This window comes from Halichondria panicea, chromosome 17 (genome assembly GCF_963675165.1).
Source record: "Halichondria panicea chromosome 17, odHalPani1.1, whole genome shotgun sequence".
NCBI classification, from domain to species: domain Eukaryota; kingdom Metazoa; phylum Porifera; class Demospongiae; order Suberitida; family Halichondriidae; genus Halichondria; species Halichondria panicea.
This window is the reverse complement of record NC_087393.1, coordinates 2339400-2362268: the sequence shown is the minus strand read 5'-3', so window position 1 is coordinate 2362268 and position 22869 is coordinate 2339400. Positions and strand designations below refer to the sequence as shown.

General features: G+C 39.7%; 2 protein-coding genes and 1 long non-coding RNA gene across 3 annotated transcripts in view; 1 reads left to right on the top strand and 2 right to left on the bottom strand.

The window, feature by feature from the left end:
• LOC135351082 (receptor for retinol uptake STRA6-like) overlaps positions 1-22869 on the bottom strand; it is a 56124-nt gene that overhangs the window by 13487 nt on the left and 19768 nt on the right. The gene's annotated exons all lie outside the window — the stretch shown is intronic.
• LOC135351076 (uncharacterized) lies at positions 1348-22167 on the top strand. The gene is made up of 50 exons (XM_064549988.1): positions 1348-1507; positions 1716-1826; positions 1935-2096; positions 2275-2400; positions 3220-3323; positions 4051-4152; positions 4802-4845; positions 4915-5099; positions 5264-5376; positions 5692-5771; positions 5950-6211; positions 6314-6413; positions 6480-6520; positions 6832-6975; positions 7088-7300; positions 7381-7533; positions 7856-8062; positions 8378-8557; positions 8658-8873; positions 9064-9276; positions 10110-10316; positions 10397-10540; positions 10886-11071; positions 11320-11463; positions 11626-11832; positions 11958-12101; positions 12303-12347; positions 12516-12650; positions 12803-12925; positions 13083-13214; positions 13489-13608; positions 14283-14402; positions 15439-15564; positions 15897-15953; positions 16015-16149; positions 16353-16484; positions 16788-16934; positions 17052-17183; positions 17239-17361; positions 17493-17606; positions 17674-17730; positions 18226-18369; positions 18563-18685; positions 18770-18916; positions 19060-19188; positions 19265-19387; positions 20146-20253; positions 20360-20539; positions 20683-20957; positions 21159-22167. Exons 4-49 carry the CDS (start codon positions 2294-2296, stop codon positions 20856-20858), a joined length of 6324 nt encoding a protein of 2107 aa, XP_064406058.1. The 5' UTR covers positions 1348-1507; positions 1716-1826; positions 1935-2096; positions 2275-2293; the 3' UTR covers positions 20859-20957; positions 21159-22167.
• Positions 18226-19169, bottom strand: LOC135351098 (uncharacterized). The gene is made up of 2 exons (XR_010399388.1): positions 19045-19169; positions 18226-18846 (listed from the first exon to the last, which is right to left on the bottom strand). It is a non-coding gene; the product is annotated as an uncharacterized LOC135351098 (long non-coding RNA).

Sequence of the window (22869 nt, the reverse complement as noted above, 5' to 3'; positions counted from 1 at the left end):
AAAAACTGACTTACTTCTATCTGTTGGTTGTAATGAGCCCCAAAGCCATATTCTTCACTATTTCTTGGTGGGTAATTCGAGAATAATGGTTGCTCTTCTGTGTCTGCTGAAATCATTCATTGATGAGTGCATGCATGCATGCATACAATTAAGGCTGTTTCTAATGCACTAGATCTATAAGAAACTAGATCTATAGGGAATTAACATACATTCAAATACCTGCCTAAAAGGAGTCAGGTATACCTTTTCAACAATAAGATTAATATTCACTCTTTGTAGAAGGCTTTCCAGGCTGCCATTATCATTCTCACTCAGTTTTCGAAGCTGTTGCTATCAAAAAAGGGCAGTGTCTTGGTGAGTGAGGTTAGATGGTTATAGTGTTGATCCTCATGCAGCCATCGAGCATTGGGACATAAAGCCTCATGCATGCTATAACCATTCTATACATAGAGCTAGTTGCCATGCAGTTCAACCCAGGTCTTTGCAAGGTTCCAGTCCTATATGCAAGCTGTACAGAGAATTCAAAGCAAGAGGTGTATCCTTTAGGAGTTTTTCTTGGAGGTTATAAAATAAAATCCACACAATCTTTTCCACATGCATCTTCTTCTTCTATTATATAGAGAATCAGCAATGTATATAGATCTAGATGTGATCATTGCTTTATACGGTTCACGACAATTTGCCAAGCCTTGGGGCCAAGAGAAACATAAGAACTTGACTTAAGCAATAATTGACCTGTCATTACAAAATGCCTTTAAAAACAGGTCACTAGAACTGAAGAGTGAAACTATGCACATGCAGATTATAGTATTCTAATGTTCATGCCCAAGACTATAGCTCCGACACATGCATGTAGATCTATAGGTCTACTACTACATGTCAGAGATCTAGATCTGGATCCTGATCTATAGCCACACCTTTGTCCTTTACAAATAACATGTACTTGCTGTGTAAAATTATAATGGCAGTTATGAGCAGAGGTATAGACATCTAGATCTAGTATAATTATTACGTTTTGAGAATGTGCATGCATGTGTGGTCACTGCAGTGCTCATCTAGATTTACAAAACATGAAACTGTGTAGAACCAATTAGATGTGGACTGTTTATAAGTGTTCACATTTAAATCTAGTTTCATAAACACAAGGTCTAAATAGCAATCTGTGGATTCCGAAGGCCATATTTGTGTAAGGGACATTTCAGAGTTATCGGATACCACTAACAGCATGCCACTGTATCCATGTTGTTACGAATTCCTCTTTTGTGTTTGCTAACAAATTAATGAATATCCAGGATGTCCACATGATTGGTATGAATTGCTCTTGTATAGCCCTGTTTAATAAAGCCTGCATGCGTATTTGAAGTTAGTGTATATATCTAGCTATCATCTGCTATTATTAATTATATAGTCAGTGCAACTGCATGCATGGTGGAAAAACTGGATAAAGCTCCTCAACAATGACTGTCATTGCTGCATTTTCCTTGATTTTTGTATGCTTGATTTCAAGGTATATATATAATATTATGTATCTTTAGCATAATTATTTGTACTCATGGTAAATCTTAAAGCCTCGTTCTTTATAATGTAGTCTCCTTCCTGCATGACATGCATGCATGGTTTACTGTTGGTGTATATTAATTGTATGTCAGTGTGAAGTCAGATCAGTGACTCCTTTAATATGGTCCAATTTATATTTTATTTCCCTCGTCATGCAGCTCTTCCTCACAGCCCCGGTTTGGAAGACCACGTGGCTGCCTTTTGAACAGACTGGATGTCCTTAATTGTACAATTGTGAATACAGCCCGCACAGATGTTCCACAACCAAAGTATGTTGAATTGCATTTGATAGAGAGCGTATACTTTAGTGGTCGAGTTGAGTTAGATTTTTTGAAGGAATCATGTATTATACTTTAACGTCTATCTATGTCCTCCAGTCAGTATGCTATCTATACCACAAGAATACGTGGGAATTGAAACTCCAGAACTTGCGTGATTCGAAGCAGAGATGACATTGTGCGGCCACTCGATACAATAGGAGGAGACCCACGCGTTTACTACCTCTTTTCACCAGGGAGGTCATTGGCCAACCCAACAAAGTTAGTGTGCATGTTCATTTACACACACCTATAATTATTACAACGTATAGCATGACTGCATGTAGAATGTATGCATCACATATAAGATAATTTATATGAACACATGCATGCATGCGCGCCAGGAGTGCATCGAATATACCTATAACGGTTCATTGATCATGAGCTGATGTTTTTGCAGTTATGGCAACCAGTTTCTAATGAAGTATAGAGTGCAGTGTCCGGATAATCATTTTGCTTTCTTCAATCTCACATCTCTGGAAATTGAGGAGCCGATATGCGAGGATCGTAATTTCCCTCAGCCAAGGTGTGTCAATATACTTATTAGCCAGAATGTCATAAGCATAAACTATGTGATTGTAACTACTGATAGTTAGGTCAGTTTTATTGGTCTGCGTGTGCTTCTATGTGCATAGTGTTCTCCAAACAAAGTATGGCATGCCAGTTTTGCCTTATCCGATAGATTACTTAATGTAACACTTTCTAAAAATGTAGCACCTTTAGTTCCATACATGTACATGATTCATGAAATGCATACTACGTATACCATTTAGTTGGACGTAGATAACTATAATTATTATTATTGCAGGGAAAATTTTATTGATTGCACTAAGGAGTACATGCAATAATTGGTATCTATTTAATGTCGCTGAATTATGCAGACGTTTGAGTTTGAAATAGAGTTATCCAATAACTTATAAAATGCACAAGAACATGCAACGGCATAACTGGCATAATTTAAGTATATAGGCACAAGACAAAGGTAGTGGACCTGCAGAGGCTCCCATGCATACACAAGAGAGCCGCCTGGAGCGAGCCTCTATATAACTATAGCTATAGATACAAAGAACAACAATCATGAAACAACAACAAACATGCAACTATATTAGTATAAGCAGAAATCACGTACTAACGAACAGCACCACGTCACAGAACTCATACAAACAATCACAATAACAGTAACAGGAAGCATAGTTAACCATACAGGAACTATGGTAATCTAATTTTACAAAAAAGTAACACGTACGTATTAGACTATCAAATATCTCAATGAATGGTATTTACATGGTAAACAGACCAATGCAACTGTTTGTGTGAAATGATTGATACATGTTTTATTTTGTAGGTGCATCGATTCCCTCCAAGTGAGCAGAGGTGGAGGAGGGTTTGGCTTTATTGAAACCTGTGGCACCAACATTCCCAGTGAACTAGCATCTTCGCTTGATTCTGGTAGGTGTATACATCCACCTCATGAATCTCAAGCTGTAATGATAATAATTATACACTGCATTCTCGCTTAAAAGGCAGGTTTAAAAATCTCCTACTAAAAAAGTTGTCCCCAGTAAGCTTGACCCAATTTGCATGCCATGCATTTAAAGCAGTACGACCTATAAATTATTATGATAGTTATACACTTTAGCCTAGATGAGGCACTGCTTTAGTATCTCGAGCGTGTTATGTATATATAACAATTGTCAAATCTAGAGTGTAAACACACCACACTTACATCACTACTCTATTGATCAACAGTTGTAAGACATATAAAATAACATAGGTGTATAATGCAAGTTTTTTTATTTGATAAGTCTCCATACATACCCACATTTACCACCAGTCCACCATGTGTCACACCACAACATTCACCTCTATCCTGAGCAACTCTTTGCATGACAGCTGCGAAGTCCTGCTCTTTTTGCAGTAGCACCGTGCATTCGATTGTTGCTAGGGGAGGTCCTTTTTTACAGTGCTGCTGTGACATGGCATAATTCAGATACCAAACCCATAATAATTATATGGACCCCATATTTGTCCACTACATATATTGTGGTTACATACCCCTCGGCGACTCTTGCCCTTCATTCTGAGATGTACATTGTGTGGCATTGCATGCACATACATGCACATCACGTATATACTTAGATTCTTTGCTCGTTATAAGAATGCACTTTAACTGCAGGTACTATTGAGGTAATCCTGAGGACCAGTGACAGGGGAAGGTTTCCTGGGTTCTCGGCCACTGTAGTGTGTGTGAGCACTGGCTTACTAGCAATGACTGGCAGTAAGTGAATCCTATAGTTACCTTAAACCAGCATACACCTTAAAAGTTGACCCCCCTGACCCCATCGGACATACCCCTGGACAACCACATTGGGCCTGTGAAGGAGGCTATTCATCTACAAGAAACAGCCAGATTATAATTATAATGAGTCCCCAAAATTACAGTTTTAAGTAGTGTAATCAAGGGCGTATAAAAGAAGAGAGGGCATGCAACTCCCATATGAGCAGAGTTCAAACGTGGGCGGAGGAATGTGTGCATTTGCATGAAGTGCCAAAAATAGAAATTTTGAGCTCTGCTAGCTACGTATACTGATAGTGGAGTTGCATGCCCTCTCTTCTTTTATACGCCCTTGGTGTAATTATGTTTCAACCAGTGTTACCGTATATACAATTACGTTATACTTACATCATAGGACACTGTTCGTAAATTTATTGTAAGGGGACGTCCAGGCATGCACACTAAATAAGTTTTCTGTGTGTGTAATGGTATAGCAGCTCAGGAGCCTATAACATTAGGAGTAAAAAGGAATCCATGCATGACCATTGTACATGCATGTACAAGCAGTCTGCTAGTGAATTCATAAGTCAAACTCAGGCTAGAAATTAGATTAACACATTCTTTAAATCTTGCTTATACTACTACCATATAGATGATAACAGTGGAGGACAAGGCTCTAATTCACGACAATTGTTTGTAAGTTGGCTGCTCCAGAGATATATCAATAGTACATCACTGTGAATCGTGTATTAATTATATGCCCAGAGTGCCAGAGTTACGCGTCAAGTGGAGTATGTTAAGCGAATGAAGAGAAGCACTCTCAGTTTGGAGGATGCCACAACCCTGGCCTGCAGTGTGGATGAGGTTAATGTTCCTTTTAATGGTGGCATCACGTACGTCAACAGAGTGGTCACTATTCTTGACATGACGAACATGGCAGTCATACGCAGGTGCAAAATCTAACGTATATATAAAGGGTCAATAAAATTATGTATTTCTGAAAGAAGAAGTGTTCATAGAATGTAGCTATTGATCAGTATTGCTATTTTAAGAGTTACGTACGTACGTAAGTTACTTAAATGAAATGCTCAAATTCTCAAATTCCCCAAAAAAGGTTGCCATCACCCATCAACAAGCTGGTAGTCATAGATACCAACGGTACCCAGCTGGAATTCATTCGTGAAGCTCCACTGACTAACGATTCTGTCACAATCTTCTCAGGACCTGGTTAGTGGTAGTATAAGTATGGTATAGTACGATAGTACCACCTGATTTGTGAATTGTCTGCATGGTTACTAATATTGGCAAATAGAAGCCATGTATGCAAGGTGTAAGACTTCAATTAAGACACTTGTTTGCTTTTATGAAATGCATAATTATATCAACTTCATAATTTGAGGTAATGTCGGTATGACATTGATTTTCATTCGGTGTTCTGACACATGAGTGAAGCATTATAAAATCTACTATGACTTGAGGGTACTATGAAGTCGGCATATATATACCCTAGTCTTTAGAGTACTATCCCTTCAATCGATGCAGGTCCATTAACTAGAGCTGGAGTGTTTGTCTTCTTCACATCATTTACGACCCTCCCTGAGTTGGGGAACACACCACCGGAGGTTAGTCATCACAATTCATTTTTGTTTGAAACCATTTGCGTTTGATGAGAGGTCTCAAAGTACTTCATTACCCTACCATTACGTACTAGCATTACGTACTAGCACTACAGTATGCAGTATTGACAAGTCCCTTTCCAAAATACATTTGTAACGGTTCCTTCCATGTGCATGCTGACAGGCTGTAATCCCTGCTGCTCGCGTGGCGGATGTCACTGGTATCCTCCTGGCTGCACATTCGAGGCTGGCACTTGAGGGTAATGGTGAGGCCTTAACCCTCGATGAGTTGGAACCACCCCCCATTGACTTGGACGGCCTCGGAATAGAGGGCGATGATACTGGAGATAATGTTACCACAGCCAATCCTCGGTTTGCAAGGCATACTCCTGAAAGATCTCGTCGAATAAGACGTTTAACTGAGAATATACAGCCTGTGCAATGCAGTGAGTATCCGTATCCTGCTAATTTTCCTTCAATATTATATCTGTATTAAGTATTGCATCTACTGTGCCACAAACTGTATACTTTTTGTGTTGTATATACAGACTACACTAACAATGATGTTGGGCTTGCTGTATTGAATCAGATGACAATCAACCCCGTCCTGATCACTATTATAGACGTAATATTCAACTGCACAGAGAGGCAAGTATATGTAGTGTATGTATGTATGTGATGACTATACTGTGTTTGCTTCTGTATATCGTGCAGGGAACAGCCAGGAAGATTTCAAGAGATTATTGAAAGCATCGGTAAGGGTCTTTACCTGAGTACGTATACATTATAGATATCACTGACAAAAGGTGATATATAGTTGAGTGTGTTTTATAGTTCATGATCATAATTATGCTTCCTGGTATCTGCTGTGGCTGCATTAATTTGTAATTTCATCATTGTTTTTTACGTGGTATTACATAACAAACCCCCCTCTCTATAGTAACACCTTCGAAATATCTCTCAGGGTAAGCTTTCTTTTTTTTATACCACGTATTAAAATCAACGTTAACTATATATAATTATAGCTAACAGCTATAAGTGAGTTTTATTTAGACTCTCCTTCCAGCCATTGACTTTCGATTCACCCAAGATGAGTACTTGGTGAGAGAGGATGTGGGGAATGTAACAGTTTGTCTGGAAATAGCCACTGAGGGGTTTTTACCCAGAGATGTGGTTGTGAGTCTGGTCACAGTAAACGGAAATGCTACAGGTATACTATAACATGAACTTCTTTCGCGTCATGCATGTTGTGCTTGAATATGGCTAAAATCTACAATTAGTTATGCGTATATCGTAAACAGTTTTTTGACATTTCTTCTCAGAACCTGAGGACTATAGTTTTGTAAATACCACCTCGACGTTTTTCAATGCCACTGCTCAAGGCGGGCCAGGATCTCTGATGTGTATCCAGATAGATATATTCAATGACAATCTGATAGAGTTTGACGAGATGTTCGTGGTGACAGCTGACTCACCTGATCCCAATGTTAACACCACCTTTATCATGGCCACTGTCATCATCTTGGACGAGGATGGTGAGAAATGATAGGGTGTGTATTTCGTAGGCTGCATGGGTATCCTGCAATGCATAACTTCTGTGGTTTTGTTTATGCAGTAATGTTCCAGATCACTAATTCGCCAGGCTCATTCACAGTCACTGAGACTGCTAGTACGCTCGCTGAATCCATTGTTGTGTCACTGCTTGTGGGAACTCTACCCTTTCCAGTGGAGATTGTCCTTAATGACATTGGAACAGCCAAAAGGAGTGGTAAGAGATTCTTACGTATTATATATATGTAAATGGATTTGTGTGTATCATTGAATGGGTTAAGTTTTCATTCAACTAATAATTCTAACGCTTTACATGGCAGCAATCAATCATAATTAATTACATTTGAAAATATCAGGGACACCAAAAAAACTTGAAATACACGAACGTATAGCTATAGGATCCTTGCCTGTTTTAAATGCGAGTGTGTACTTTGAAGTACAATGATTATGTATATAATTATATAAGTCGTCACGATAGTTCAGATAATTCATACAAATTGCTCTAGTAATGTTCTATCATTGGCCATCACTTTTATTAGATGGAGATTTTACCGCTCCGCTCGTCCTAACGTTTGATACTGGTTCTGGTCCTGGCGTCTCCTCTTCTGCTCAAGTAACCATTCTGCGGGACCTACTGGTGGAGGAGAATGAGACTCTGATATTGCAGCTGACCACAATGCCTCTGGCTCGTTTGGCATTCCCTGTGGGAGAAGACTTAGTAGAGGGAACTATTATGGATGTCGATGGTAATGAACAGAAGTGTGTGTATTGTACCTTGGTTCACAGTAAGGCTAAAATTACAAAGAGTATAATTATATCGGCTTGACTCCTGATCATGATTACAATCATGTATGGCATAAACTAAAACATGCATAAATATAGCTGCACCACTTTAATTGCTAATCTCTTCGATCATGCTTGCAATCCATTCTGCTGTAACTAAATGTAGTCAATTATTTCTAGACTTAGTTTATTGTTACTATAATTATTGAGCTTGTGAACTACTGTAACAGTGTTGGTATATCATAAAACAAATTTAAATTTAATCATATTTTTTGTAGTGCCTATTTTTCAGTTGGTGGCTGAGACCAACTTCACCGAAGAAAGTAATACAATTGTGCAGCTGTGTGTTGAGCTCGTCCAATCAACGCTCACGTTTCCAATTGATGTACTCGTTCAAGATGGAACACAGATGGCAACTTTGTTTGGAATATTCTTTCCTGACAACAGACTTGCTACCAGTAAGCATACTTAATTCTGAAGGAGTATTTCTATGTAACATATATATATAGTAATAATCCTGTATGTGAATGTTGTACGTTTTATCATTCTCACATACAGTTGGGGAAGACTACCTGAGCTTTGGAACCACATTGACCTTTGAGGCTGGTTCTGGACCAGGCACCAAGTTCTTTGTAAATGTCTCTATACTTCAAGATGTACCCATTGAGATTGAGGAGGTAATTATTGTGGTTGCTTCTATACTCTCAACTCGAGGAGAGTTTTCATCTGGGGGAGACACTGATGTCACAACTATCACTATTATTGACAACGAGGGTGAGTGTTATGTATCTGTAGTACACATTTTATTAATTTTGCGTCAACACTGAAAACTACCTTATTATATATTGGAGTGTGCATGGTCACGTTAATGTTGTGCAAGTTGCCGCATTGGCATATAGTTGTCTCACTGGCTTTTATTAAAGAATGATTTCGATGTACATGTAAGTTATACTTTTGCTTTCAGCTGAAACGGTGGTGTGTCTCGAACTCACTGAGCCTGAAAACGGAACGATCACATATTCCATTAACCAACCACCCCCTTTCCCGCTTGGCACTGAGGCTAAGTACACTTGCAACCTTGGCCTAGGACTGGAAGGAGGTGATGTTCTGAGGGTGTGTCTCGGCGATGTAGTCAACACTGTAGGACAGTGGAATGGTGCTGCACCTCAGTGCAATGGTAGGTGTAGACTACATATACGTAGTAGTACGTATAGGAGTATGTGAAATATGCTTTTGATTGATATAAGAAGACATACAGTATACCGGTGGATACTGTCACAGATTATACAGAGTGGAGCCTGGCATGGCTCCGCCCAGTTTAGTATACTTGTATTCTGCTTTTGCAATTGTCGGGATTCTATAGGTACAGATAATTGGAGGTTAAATATATAGAGGGAAGATATGATTATACGTAGTGTTGAAAAACTCTAGATTATACAGATCGCAATCTCTTGCTCTATAGATTCAGCTATAATTCTAGTAATTTTCCTAGCAATAACCAGTGCTTTCAGTTCGAAATTTGTTGTCAAAATTTGTCTACAGAGTGCCAAACTATCACGGCAGTCAAATTAGAAACTGCAGAAACAGTACAGATATATAGTTCTATACCACCGTATTTCAGTCTGCATGGATACATTCTTCCACCCTTGCCTGCATGGTTATCTTTTGATTCAATTGTGTGCATATTATTATATATGCATGCCATGGTACTACTCTATCTGTATAATCTCTAGAGTTCTAGCTGTGCTTGTAAATATGTCATAAAATGTGTTATTATTGTTAAATTATACTTGTATTATAACAATGATTTTGTGGATTGGCCTCTAAAAGCCATTTCGTTGCACAATGTTCGCGGAATGACTGCTTACCGGAAGCCCTTAAATCAATTTTCGTGGACTTACTTTTCATGTAGAATTCTAACCCACGAAATCCGCGAAAATTAAGCCCTCAAAAATTTCGCGCTATACGGTATACACTGTATAATTATAATGTCATTAATTCTACATGCAGCTATTACCTGTGAGACTCTTTCAGCACCCGAGAATGGAACGGTGTCCTACAGCACAGATAATAACAATATAGGTGCCTTTAGTTTTGGAACGGAGGCTTATTTCAGCTGTGACGTAGGGTTCTCTCTGGTTGGTAATGAGACAAGGACTTGTGGCGATGGCAATATGACAGTGGGGGAATTCAATGGAACAACACCAGCTTGTGAAGGTATTCTAATTATGTAAATTGCATCGGTATTGTGATGGCAGCTATATACATAATTAAGTGCATGATTTTACAATGCGCAGCCCTAGGTAGCATCAATGGAGGTGCTGCTGCAGATGTGGTCATGTTTCGTGAGGATGCTGGCAATGTGACTGTCACGTTTCAGCTGGTTGGTGATGTTGCGGATCGAGCTTTTGTCGCTGATGTACAAAACATTAATACCACAAGTGAGTGAACCAATACGTATTATTATGCCCAGAACTACTTTAAATGCATGAGCATGGGACGCTTTTACATGTAAAGTTACCAATGGTCTTTATAATTATACGAGAGAAACTAATTGTGTTTGCCAGGTTTCAAAGACAACAGGATACTCGTTTTATTGTATATATAGACTTTACATAACTCTGCATGTTAGGCTAATCACTGTTCCTACACCGTTGTGCTGCGTACAGACAGATTATCTTACTAAGGAATGTTCATTATAATTAGCTATTCACATTTTGGTGTTACTTTCCTATTGCATGTATGTATAATAATTATATGCAATCCCATCTGCTGCATTCATGCAGGTGGTGTGGACTACTCATTCGGAGATCCTACATCTAGCGTCTCTAGTAACAATACCAGAGCACTAGTGAGTGTTCCCATTGAGATCTTTGAAGATGTTGTTGCTGAATTTGATGAAGTTTTTATGCTCACCATTTCGTCTGGCTTGTTCAATACCAGCATTACTGTCATCATTCTGGACAATGATGGTGGGTTTGTACGTACACCCAGCGTAGCTCAATCTTTAGTGTAATACTACACTTACTAACACCTTTTAATCTAGTTTATCACATCTTCCACTGTAACTACATGTATACGTTTGTGATGTTTACATGCCAATTGCAACTGCATATAAATTATAGCCAGACCTCTTGTCGTGCTTCAATTTTCCCTGCATGTCCATTCATTAGCTGCATGGTATATAACTGCATGTTACCACGTACAACTTTTTTTGCAGTGTTCATCGTGTTTCCATTTGGAGTACCTGTACTCGATGTCTTTGAAAACTTCAACACAAACATCAATTTTATTGACCTTCAAACATTCAATCAATTTCCTTTTATTCTCACTATATACTTCACCAATAACGGCTCTGCTATAGGTAAGTCAGTGCACTTGTGAACTAATATGAATTGTCGGAGACTTCCGCTCTCAATTCTTGTGCCTTCAAGTTCAGTTTCGCTCTAAAATTATACGTATTAAGTTATAGTTAATGTGCCACCAAAGTTGCATTAGTTGTGTCATGCTTGTTTCTAATCCACAGAGAATGAAGACTTCAGCATACACCCAGTATTCCTGTACCCTAGCACTTCTCAGGAGGGATCGAGGAACACCACTCAGCTAATTATTCTGAATGATGATATGGTTGAGATGAACGAGACTATCCTTCTGTGGCCACACTCCTCTCCTATTGGACGGCTGGCTTTCAATGTCGATGATGTAGTCAATGTCACCATTATTGATGATGACGGTAGGTGTATTTGCATTGCCACAATGCTATAATATTATACTGATGACAATAATACAGTGTGCATGAATGTCAAAGTGTATTTCTGCTATTATTGTGTGAACACACACACGTATGCACGCACACAGTCCCCTTATTCTCAGTATTACCAGGAGCTACTTCGGCAGCTGAGAGTGACACAACCATTGTTAATACCATACAGCTGGTGGAAGGAGTGTTGACGTACCCTATAGCCATCACAATTCAAACAAACGTTACTGTCGTTTCTCCTGGTAATGCATTTAGTTGATGTGATTCAACCATCACCATGCAGGCGTATTCCTACCATTATACTATAGGGGAAATATCAAATTACCCTCCCTACTGAGAACTTACTGTGTGTAGCTTCCTCATTAAAGATCACGGTAGCACACTCTAGATCTAGTTGAAAATATCCGATTCACAAATTGTATTGACAGAATCATTAAACACAGATCCCATGTGTCTTCAAACTCGTGGAACAATTCCTGAGAGTGTCTGTAAGTTTTAATCATTGCTGTATACAGTTTTGCCACTGGAGCTAAATAAATGCCTCACATGTACGTAGTATAAATGTGCTTAATATTTGTGTGAACTCTCTTATTGGGGCTGCCCATAATAATTATTTAGCTTGAGATACGTTAGCCGTTCATTCTTTTTTCATTCAGTCTGCCCTGGTGGCTCTATCTATTGCGAGAATGGAGAGCCAGCCTCTGAAAGCTCTTGCCTGGCCATTGAGCGTTACTGTGATGGACAAGTGGACTGTTCCAATGGGAGAGATGAATCTGCTGAATTCTGTGGAAGTAAGAAACTACAAAGATCAGTTGTTTGCCACATAGCTGGTGCTGCAATTACAATCCCTACAATGGTTGTGTATATCCCAAGAATGACTGTATCCCTCCATGCATCCTATAAACTATCCTGATCTCAATCAATCATAATAACTTTTTGTCAGACTGTAGTCCTGGGACAATCATATGTCTTGGAGATCCTGATTTCACTTGTGTAAGCAATACTCTGGCGTGTGATGGAAGGGTGGACTGTCCTAATGGAGTAGATGAGTCTCCTGAGGCATGTGGTAAGCTGGTAGATTCTAAGTATGATGCTGGAAAGGTGTTGCTACTACAGACTTGAAGCTCGCAAGATTACCCAGAACACTTACAGTGTAATTGAATACTTATGGATATAATTATGAGCTCGTTGTGACAAATGTATTATTTTCACTTCTCTCTCAGGTTGTCCTGTACAGACACAGTTACCGCTTTGCCGCTTCAATAATGGGACCACACAGTGCGTGCTGGGTGTGTTCTTGTGTGATGGGATAGTAGACTGTGATGATGGGTTTGATGAGAGTACAACCTTGTGTGGTGAGAATGATGATCATATTTATTGCGCCAAGTTGGTAGAAGCTTGGAAAGTGTATAAATAATATAGTCAGTTTTTGAGGATATGATGCCATAATAATTAGAGGATTAAAAGTTGTGCCCATTATAGCTAGAGAAGATTGTGTGTTTTAGTTGCGTGTGCATGCATCTTTAAATCACTCGTTTTGCGTGAAAATTAGAAAATAGAGTGTGCATGTATGGCTTGTTGACTGATTCTGGAATCAGAATCAAAAATCATAACTTTTCTGTTGTTTAGGGTGTCCTCAAGGCACTGCCAACTGTGCTAACAGTACTCAGTGTGTGTCTTTTGATTGGTTCTGTAATGGAGCTCAAGACTGTGAAAATGGTGGAGATGAGATACCGCAATTGTGTGGAAGTGAGTCACATTGGAGATCCATGACACAATTAGCATGCAGTTATACGATTGTTTGGTATCATTTTATGCTTAATGTCAGACGAGGGAAGCAAAGCACCATAAACTGACATATTTGGCCCGGAACAATAAGTTAAAGACACCACCCAAATGGAAGGGGTACCCTGGCTGAGGAGAGCACTCCCTGAGTGGGTCCCTTATAGAGGGTGCAACTCCCTATAATTAACTAAAGGTGAACCCCCTTAATCGAGCTGGCTGTGCCCCCAGCCCGAACTTGTGGTATGAAATTATCCCCCCCCCAGCGATTAGAGGAAGGTGGAATGAAAGAAACTTTGTTCTGACACACTTTTTTGCCAATATACTAATACTGTACTGCACGTGGTTGACACATGCACATGCGCAGTCATTCACAAGACCACATTAACCTCTAAGAACCTCTCAGTCCTTCTGCTGCCATTAACCACTGTTTATAGCCAGTGCATGCTTTCACAAAACACACTTTATCAACTAAGCAAATATCATTTTAAATTTGGGTTTTCTATGATCAGTGTATAGTACTTTTTTTCGTTTGAATGACTCGTAAAGTGTGCGTATATATAGAATTGGCAAAAAGGGTAACCTATATACAATTATAGTGTGATTTTTCATGCACATTTAAAGTTGTGTTCCAACCGTAGATTGCCCAACTGACGAGATTCTATGTCCGAACACTACCACAGTGTGTTTGAGTAACCTTCAACTGTGTGACGGTATTGAGGACTGTCCTGGAGGCACTGATGAGGCATTTGAATTCTGTGGTACATAATAATTATTATAAGTCCATAATTGTCATTGTAATGGCTGTTTAATCTACTGCCAGGAGCATGGGTGCATGTATATAATTATGTTGCACACAATGAAACTTGAACGGAAGCACAATTCGGTTCTAATCCCACTCTGGAATGCAGCTTCCTTTCTCCTCTATTGTAGTTACTCAATCACGTGACGTTAGTGTTAAGCGTATATATACATACTGCGTGAATAGTGACAGAGCTCTTTTTTGTTACTAAACAAACGTACATGTTTACAGGGTTGAATTCCAAATGGGCTATCTATATGCAGTATATTAGTCAACGCAGTGGCGGATCCAGAGGGGTTCTTTGGGTTCAATTGAACCCCCCTTTGAGAAAGAAGTGAGTGGGAGGCTCAAAACTAGTTAGCAAGTTGTTCCTTTCTTACTAGCTTTCACATGCACTTCTCACTTACCTTTAGTCCTTGTTAGTCCTGCGAAGCTTTGTCTGTGCAGTTTCAGTGACAATGAAGGCTAAAAACTCTCCAGCGTAGTGCATGCAGACTGCTTATGAAAAGTGATGATATTTTTTTTTAGGACAAAAATTCGGTGTGTTAATGCGCATGCTCATGCACTGTTTCGAAGAAGTGACGACCTTTTTTTTAGGTAAATTTAACAGTTCTTGACCCGCTCAGAGCCCTGGGGAACCCCCCTTTCAAGAATCCCAGATCTGCCACCGCAACGTGTATTTAAGTCACTATAATTATATACACAGCGCTGTAATATTGCTAGGTACAATGAGCAGTGACTTAATAATTTAAGTCACTGCACATGCACTCATTTTTGTCCTGAGGAGTCGCACGCACCAATGGCATTCATTTGAAATCTTTGACAGCATGTGACTTAATTATACTAGTTCCAATAACCAGTCAATGTATATCCCACAAGAACCGTTCTATAGCTCCTGCATGGTAATAGGTGGTTGTGTCTTAGTGTATAGAATGGTATGGAACTGCATAGTAAACGCAATCCTGACAAAACATCATTGTTATACTTGTTCTTAGGGAGTGGTTTGCCACTGGGCTACAGCTGTGCTGATGGTTCTGACTGCTTCATCCCTTTTGGTTTCATATGCAATGGTGTGGAAGACTGCTCTAATGGAAGAGACGAAGAGAACTGCAGAACAAATAGTGCGTACTCTATAGTTACTATAATTATAAATTATATGCCGGAAACTTGTACATGCTGATGATTTCCACAAGCTGGTGTGAGTTTAAAGTCTAATCAATGTGTTTCTGTTCCAAGCAATGAATTGTCTGAAACAACTTGGGATCAGCAGGAGATTGATGGAATGATTGCTCGGTCACCCAGTACAACACTGTAATCACAGACAGTATTCAATTGTTGGTGAATGCTTTTTTCACCAACTCACCAACTATAATTATTATAATTATAACATAGCATATGCAAAACTATAATTATGATTACATGTTGCTCACTTAATAATAACCCCTGTTGACAGTTCTACAATGTTTTGGAGGAGGCTCAACTGGTCAAGTGTCCATACCACAATCAAACTGTGAGTCACTCCACTCAATAACAAATAAACCAACCACACGGTCATCTTTTTTAAATTTTAGTCTGTCCTGGGGGCACTGTCTACTGTGAGGATGGAGAACCAGCCTCAGGCGCTACTTGTGTACTGATTGATAATTTCTGTGATGGCAATGTAGACTGCTCCAATGGGAGAGATGAATCAGAGGAGTTCTGTAGTGGTAAGTGTCTCGAATGTATAAACTATATCCATGGAGACTGATAGTAAATGTGCTACTGCATGCATGTAACATACAATATTAGGCACATTTTCATGCCGTTATAAAACCTGTATTGCTGTGTGCCAAGTTATCAGTCTTTTGTATAATGTGATTGAAATTGAGATTCTCAGGAAGGAAAGAGCACACATTTAATTTGCCTACAGAATGTGGTGAAGGGTTTTTGCAGTGCTCAGTAATCGATCCTCAGGGTGAGAATCAGTGTTTCAGCAATACCGCCGCATGCAACGGGGAATCTGACTGCCAAACCGGATATGATGAATCTGTGGACCTTTGCGGTAAATAAATATCATTGCATGCTGTCAAGCTAAAAGATGTTTTACCTATCAGACATTCACATTCAAAATTACCATTATAATTATTGCTTTTGAAAGGCTTGTGCATGCATGGGGAACCGGATACTGTTTGTACAGTTGGATTTTTCCACCGATTTACTTTCAAATTTGTTACCAGCATGTTTAAAATGTCCCGTGTCTTTGTTTTTGGCTGTGTGGTATATATATCAGTGTATCCATAAGAGTAATCAGTATCTATTGATGACAGTGTGAACTATATACGTATTCATATACTGCTCAATGCAGGCTGCCCCAACATAGAAGATTTGCGATTTTGCAAGTTCCTTGATGGTAGCACTCAGTGTATCTCGAGCAGTCTGGTATGTAATGGAGAGATAGACTGTGAAAACGGGGAGGATGAGAGTGTGGACATCTGTGGGCAAATTGTCAACAGTAAGCAATTGGCTGTTGCAAGAATTGTGGTGTTACCTTATAATTATACTATTGCACGTATACTCTATAGTTGAGATACTTGTTTGTTCCCTGTATTGACATGGTTTTAATTATTAGATCTTCCCATTTGCCCTTTGGGTAGTGCACCCTGCATTGAAGAAGCTTCGGAGTGTCTGGTATTTGAGCGATTCTGTGATGGAATACCAGACTGCAGTAACGGTACGGACGAGAGCAATGTAATGTGTGAAAGTAAGTGATCATTGCCCATGTAGATAAAACGACTGATGTTTCTTTACACTATCAGATTGTACCGCTGGTTTTCTCTCTTGCAATGATGATAACAACACTTGCATAAGCAATATGTTAATTTGTAATGGACAGCTGGATTGTCCCAATGGCAAAGATGAGTCATCGTTTATCTGTCAAGGTATAAGAAATGCACGCACAGTGAAAAATCAGAAAGCACTTGTTGGAATTTCTCAAAAGCGGGACTTATATGAATTTGAATGTATTCTACGTATTAATGATAGATCTAGTATCTCGATCATTTTCATGCAGGACCTATTGGACTTGGCTTCAATTGTGGCGATGAGAACAACTGTTTTCTTCCTTTTCCGTATGTCTGTGACGGGGAACCAGACTGCCCCAATGGAAATGATGAAATCGACTGCAGTAAGTGACACGATTTTGTACAATTCGCACTATTGTTTTGCACTTTTTGACGTATCTCCAAACACAGATTCACGGTGCCCCAGTGTTGGACCTGATTTTCCTATACCATTGCCACAATTTTTCTGTAAGTTCGTCTGTTCAATGCTTCACTGCACAACTTGTCCCAATGTACGTCCTGTGCGTCGAGACATGTACATGCAGAGGAGGTTCGACAGGCGCGGTGCAGCAAAAATATATGACGTGGGCGGGGCCTGAGCGGATAATTATTGCTCAAGCAAAGGCTAATTGCTTGAGCTGCACCACGCCTGTCGTACCTCCTCTGATGCTTACACTTTTTTAATTTATGAGGATTGAGGTATGCATGTAGTTGCAAACACAGTGACATGTTATACAGTCTATAATAGTACGTTGAAAAACTTTGCAAAGCTCCATGCACACGACCAATTTTGTTGTATATTCTGGTGACTCCAAATGAAAATTACTGCATATTACGTTGTGTTTATATATAGGGCCCACCTCTAGGTTTTTTCGATTACACACCCCGGTAATAATTATTATACCTATCCTTGTTATAATCGGCTCTTCTGTAATGAAAATGTGATGTCTGCCGTTTGTATAGTCTGTCCTGGTGGTACAATTTACTGCAATTCTGGGGAGCCAGTTTCAACAAGCAGCTGTATCCCCATTGAAAGCTTTTGTGACGGAGTTATAGATTGCTCCAATGGTCGTGATGAGTCTACAGCTCCTGGAGAATTTTGTGGAAGTAAGTGAACTTGAAATGTGCAAATAAGTGTAACACTGAAATATGCAATGTAAAGGAGAGGAAGGTGAAATTTGCTATAATTATATTAATCCAAGTCATGTACTGGAAATCTTGTGCCTGCACAAACCCTAGCTGGGTGTGAATTTATACATATATTTATACCAGCTAACTACTATTATTTATTTATATATAGATTGCTCCACTGGGTTTATTCAGTGTCCTGGTGACCCGAATATGACCTGTGTCGAAAACTCTCGCGGCTGTGATGGGGTAGTAGACTGTCCTGATGGAATAGATGAATCAGCCATTGCCTGCGGTCAGTTGAAGGGTGACCTAAATTATTAGCTGGCCACTTTTTTGTTGGTTCGATCCTACGTGTTTTCCCCATACATACATGAAGGTTATCCTGGTGAAGATGAGCTACCACTGTGTTTGTTGCCAGATAGCAATTTTCCGCAATGTCTTTCAAGGTCCCGCCTGTGTGATAGAGTGATAGACTGTCTTAATGGGATTGATGAAAACGTTGGTTCTTGTGGATTGGCTCTAGGTATACCCTTAGTCCCTATATAATTATATGCACACTTTGATACTTCTTGCTCATGAGAACACAATGTATTGGAGTAGTCCAGAATTGTATGAGAATTAATGCTAGTTTTCGCTAATATTGACTCTTACATTTTCCTGCTGCAGGGATTACGTTGCTGTGCCCCCCTGGCATGTCCCAATGTAATGAAGAGATGTGTTTACCATTTGAGAGATTCTGTGATGGAGTACCCGATTGTGCGGGAGGTACTGATGAGACGATACAAACATGTGGCAGTGAGTCATTCATTCCAAACTAATTGTACATACATGCATTACTATAATACTTGCATGCACGTGAACTTTATTCCAGCTTGTGAAACTGGTACTGTTCTTTGTTCACTGGACCCGAGCAATATATGTGTCAACAACACGGCGATGTGTGATGGAGCGGTGGACTGTCCAAATGGCATTGATGAGTCAAATTTCTTCTGCAGTAAGTTTATAATATGGGTATTTATAGTGCTGTCACATGATCTCCAGCTTATCAAAAAGTAATCACATGATCGTGCTTTAAAATAACTACTTTAAGCTATGAAACAAACGATTTGAGACATGCCATGAAATATAAAACTCAAATGTATCCAGGTAGGCTGTACACGAGGCAGCACTAAATCCTTTAGAACACATGCACCTAGCCAAAATCACGTGTTTCAATGGTGCACTCAGATGGACTCTTGGTTACGAAATGCACTTGGCTAGCGTGCGTCTCGTGCACCACGTTAACCTCGAGCCCATCCCCTCGGCACACAGATAAAAACCTTATTTTTGAGTTCATGTGGTGAGTGGCCTATATTATTTTGTGCTGTCACTGTGATAAAAACAACTTCTAAGGGTATTGGTAGCCTGTCGATTTATATGGGGGAGGGGGGGAAGGTGATAAAATAAACCAGGTTATAGTACATGCATATGCCTGATGCGGGAGGGCCGTCACACTTACTGAAAAACACTAAGGCAGGCAGGCTACAATCAGAAATTCTACCACAGCTGCTTGCGCAATACTAACCACACTATTTTTGAGTGCGTTGTACAGCTACTTAAGACGTGGGCGTTTTACAACAGAGTCAGACAACAACACGTTTGTATGGCCATGGGCTGTATAGTAGTTGCTTATACTCCCCTTCATGTGCTCCTGCTAATAGCAGCGACCCGAGTACGTATGCCGGACTCACTACTTGCATATCATTTATACAGGGGGGTTCAGGTGTGATAGTGACTCTAGCTGCTACATTGCATTTGATCTAGTCTGTGATGGTATTGAGCACTGCCCAAATGGAGATGATGAGCAAAACTGCAACACACGTACGTAATTAAGCTATTTTTCTTCTGATATTTGCTGTTTTTATGTGCTGTTGATGTCTCTATAATTATGGTGTTCAAGTGATGTATTTATTATATGGTCTTCAAGTGATGTTCCCTGCTGGATCCGTTCCTGGAAATGAGGTGTTCTTCAGTACAGTAGTTTTTGATGACAGCATTGTTGGGAACGACAGACTGATAACCACTACATTGACAGTGATGCCTCCCGGAGTGTTCACTTCCGGTGGGAATGTGACAAATACTACTCTGATGGTTATTGACAATGATGGTACGTATATATATATATATGTGTGTGACTATTAATTTTAGCCTATAATATTTACAGGTCAGTTATGTGTTATACGAAATTTGAGCATCATTGCAAAACTTTGAATGATAGTTTAATAATTGCTATTATTTTCTTGCATATAGACCCCCCTGTCATCCTCATCCAACCAGCTGATGTAGAGCTTCCGGTTAACTCAACAGCAATCTTTTCAGTCGTAGCTTCTGGCAGTGAATTGTCTTATCAATGGTTTATGGCGGCAGACATTACTGTACCCCTCTCAGATTCAGATGAATTTTTGGGGTCAATACCCCTACTTTGATAGTATCTGTAGTTGGACGCACTTTCTTTGGCGTATTTTTCGTGAATGTGTTTAATTCCATCGGATCTGTCGACTCTAATCTAGTCGTATTATCATTAGGTAAGTGCAATGCATGCATGTGTGCATGTGTGCATGTGCATGTACCAACAATAAGACTCTGTTTGAAGAGAATTCCTATGAAGTGCATGGCGTATTTCATTAGACTGCTCCAACTTTTGCGACTAATGCATTGTCAGTGCCCTCTGCATAATCATCAGCACGCTGATAATTTATATTCATATCCACTTCTGTACTTGCCAGTTTGCCCGGGTGCCGATGATTTCAACCCAGCTTCCTCCTGTCAGCAAATCCTCGATTGCGATCCGTCCTCTCCGAGTGGTGACTACTGGTTAGAAACACTCTCTGGCACTCAATTGCTGAGGACTTGCGACATGAACATAACATGCGGTAATGTTACCGGAGGCTGGCTGCGCATTGTCAATGTGGACACCAGAGTAAATGGTGTGCAATGTCCTGGCACTCTTGGTGAGGTGGGGTTTTCTGGTGGGCTGAATGTTTGTAGAAGGACTGCAGAGGAAGCAGGTTGCTCTGAAGCATTCTTCATAACCAATACTAGCTATAGCCAGGTGTGTGGCAAGGTTATCGGATATCAAGTTGCTGCCACCGATACGTTTGGGCCTAATACCCGATCAAGAGGTATAGATGATGCTTATCTTGATGGTGTCAGTCTAACTTATGGGTTCAGTCCTCGCAATCATATCTGGTCTTTTGCTGCTGGACATACTGAAGCAGCGACTTTTTTGTTTTCAAATTGCCCCTGTACTAACATTAACTTTGCCTCTGAATCTACCATGCCTCCAAACTTTGTGGGTAACGACTATTTCTGTGACACTGGAACCGAAGACCCAACTGATTTCTTTGTGTATGCGGATGATCCATTATGGGATGGTGCTGGCTGTGGAGCCAATAGTACCTGCTGTTCTTTCAACAATCCTCCATGGTTTTTTAAAGAGTTTGGTGATTCATTGACTGATGATATCGAGATGCGAGTATGCCGCGACCAAGTGAGATCAGAGGAAGATGTGGTTATACAACAAATAGAATTGTACATTAGGTAGTATAATGCTTCAAGAAGCAAGCTGTGTAAAAGTGAACATTCTTTCTCTGCCAGAAAACTTAATTATACTATGGGCAGTTAGAGCAGATCTTAAGTTATCTTATGTAGATCTTCAATGATGTGCTGTATTAATAATTTTTATATACCTTGATCAGAGCAATTTGATATTTATACTTATTATGCAACAATGAACATATACACTGTCAGCGGGTAGTTTAGCTCTGTCATAACTGTTTCTATATTTGATAATCATAGGGACACCTGGATTGTATGTATGAGTATTTATTATCCATGCACACATCTATAATAGAGCAATATGCATTAATATGCGCTATATAATTATATGCACCCCATGCCTCGTACCTAATTTATAATGATGCTTCTTCACTGAAGTTGTGCTACATGGTGGTACCATCCCATATATAAATGAATGCAGAGTCAACCAAATATTGTGTGCATGTAATTGTGTGCAAATGCATGATACAGTGGAACCTTCATAAAACGCTGCTGCTTTTTTAGCTCATACAAGCTTTGAAAAGGCGTGTGAAAAAACAGACCTGATGAGCAAGGAGTTCGATTCCAGACCAGAGGATACAAATAATGAGAATCGGTATTGAACAAACTCTCTACACCGGCAACACAGTGAACTGAACGAGTGTAGCATTGTCGGGCCAATTTCCTTAAAATAATTAGTGGTTGAAGTCATTCGGACCTGTGCTCTTGGAGGTGGTCGTTAATGGTAGAAGTTCTACTGTGTATAATAATATTATGTAGATCCTATAGACTACATACAATGCATTTTATAAGCCAAACCCATTTTCCTAGATCAGATCTACATTTCCGTGAGTATATTGACTAATTAAACCTGTGAGATAATAGTAAAAGAACAGCATT

Excerpts from the sequence above, each read along its gene's own strand:
- LOC135351076 (XM_064549988.1), top strand. The coding sequence starts at position 2,294 with ATGAAGTATAGAGTGCAGTGTCCGGATAATCATTTTGCTTTCTTCAAT. Across the intron at positions 12,102-12,302 it reads CGTTACTGTCGTTTCTCCTG|ATCCCATGTGTCTTCAAACT; the intron begins GTAATGCATTTA and ends CATTAAACACAG. Across the intron at positions 12,926-13,082 it reads TGAGTCTCCTGAGGCATGTG|GTTGTCCTGTACAGACACAG; the intron begins GTAAGCTGGTAG and ends CTTCTCTCTCAG.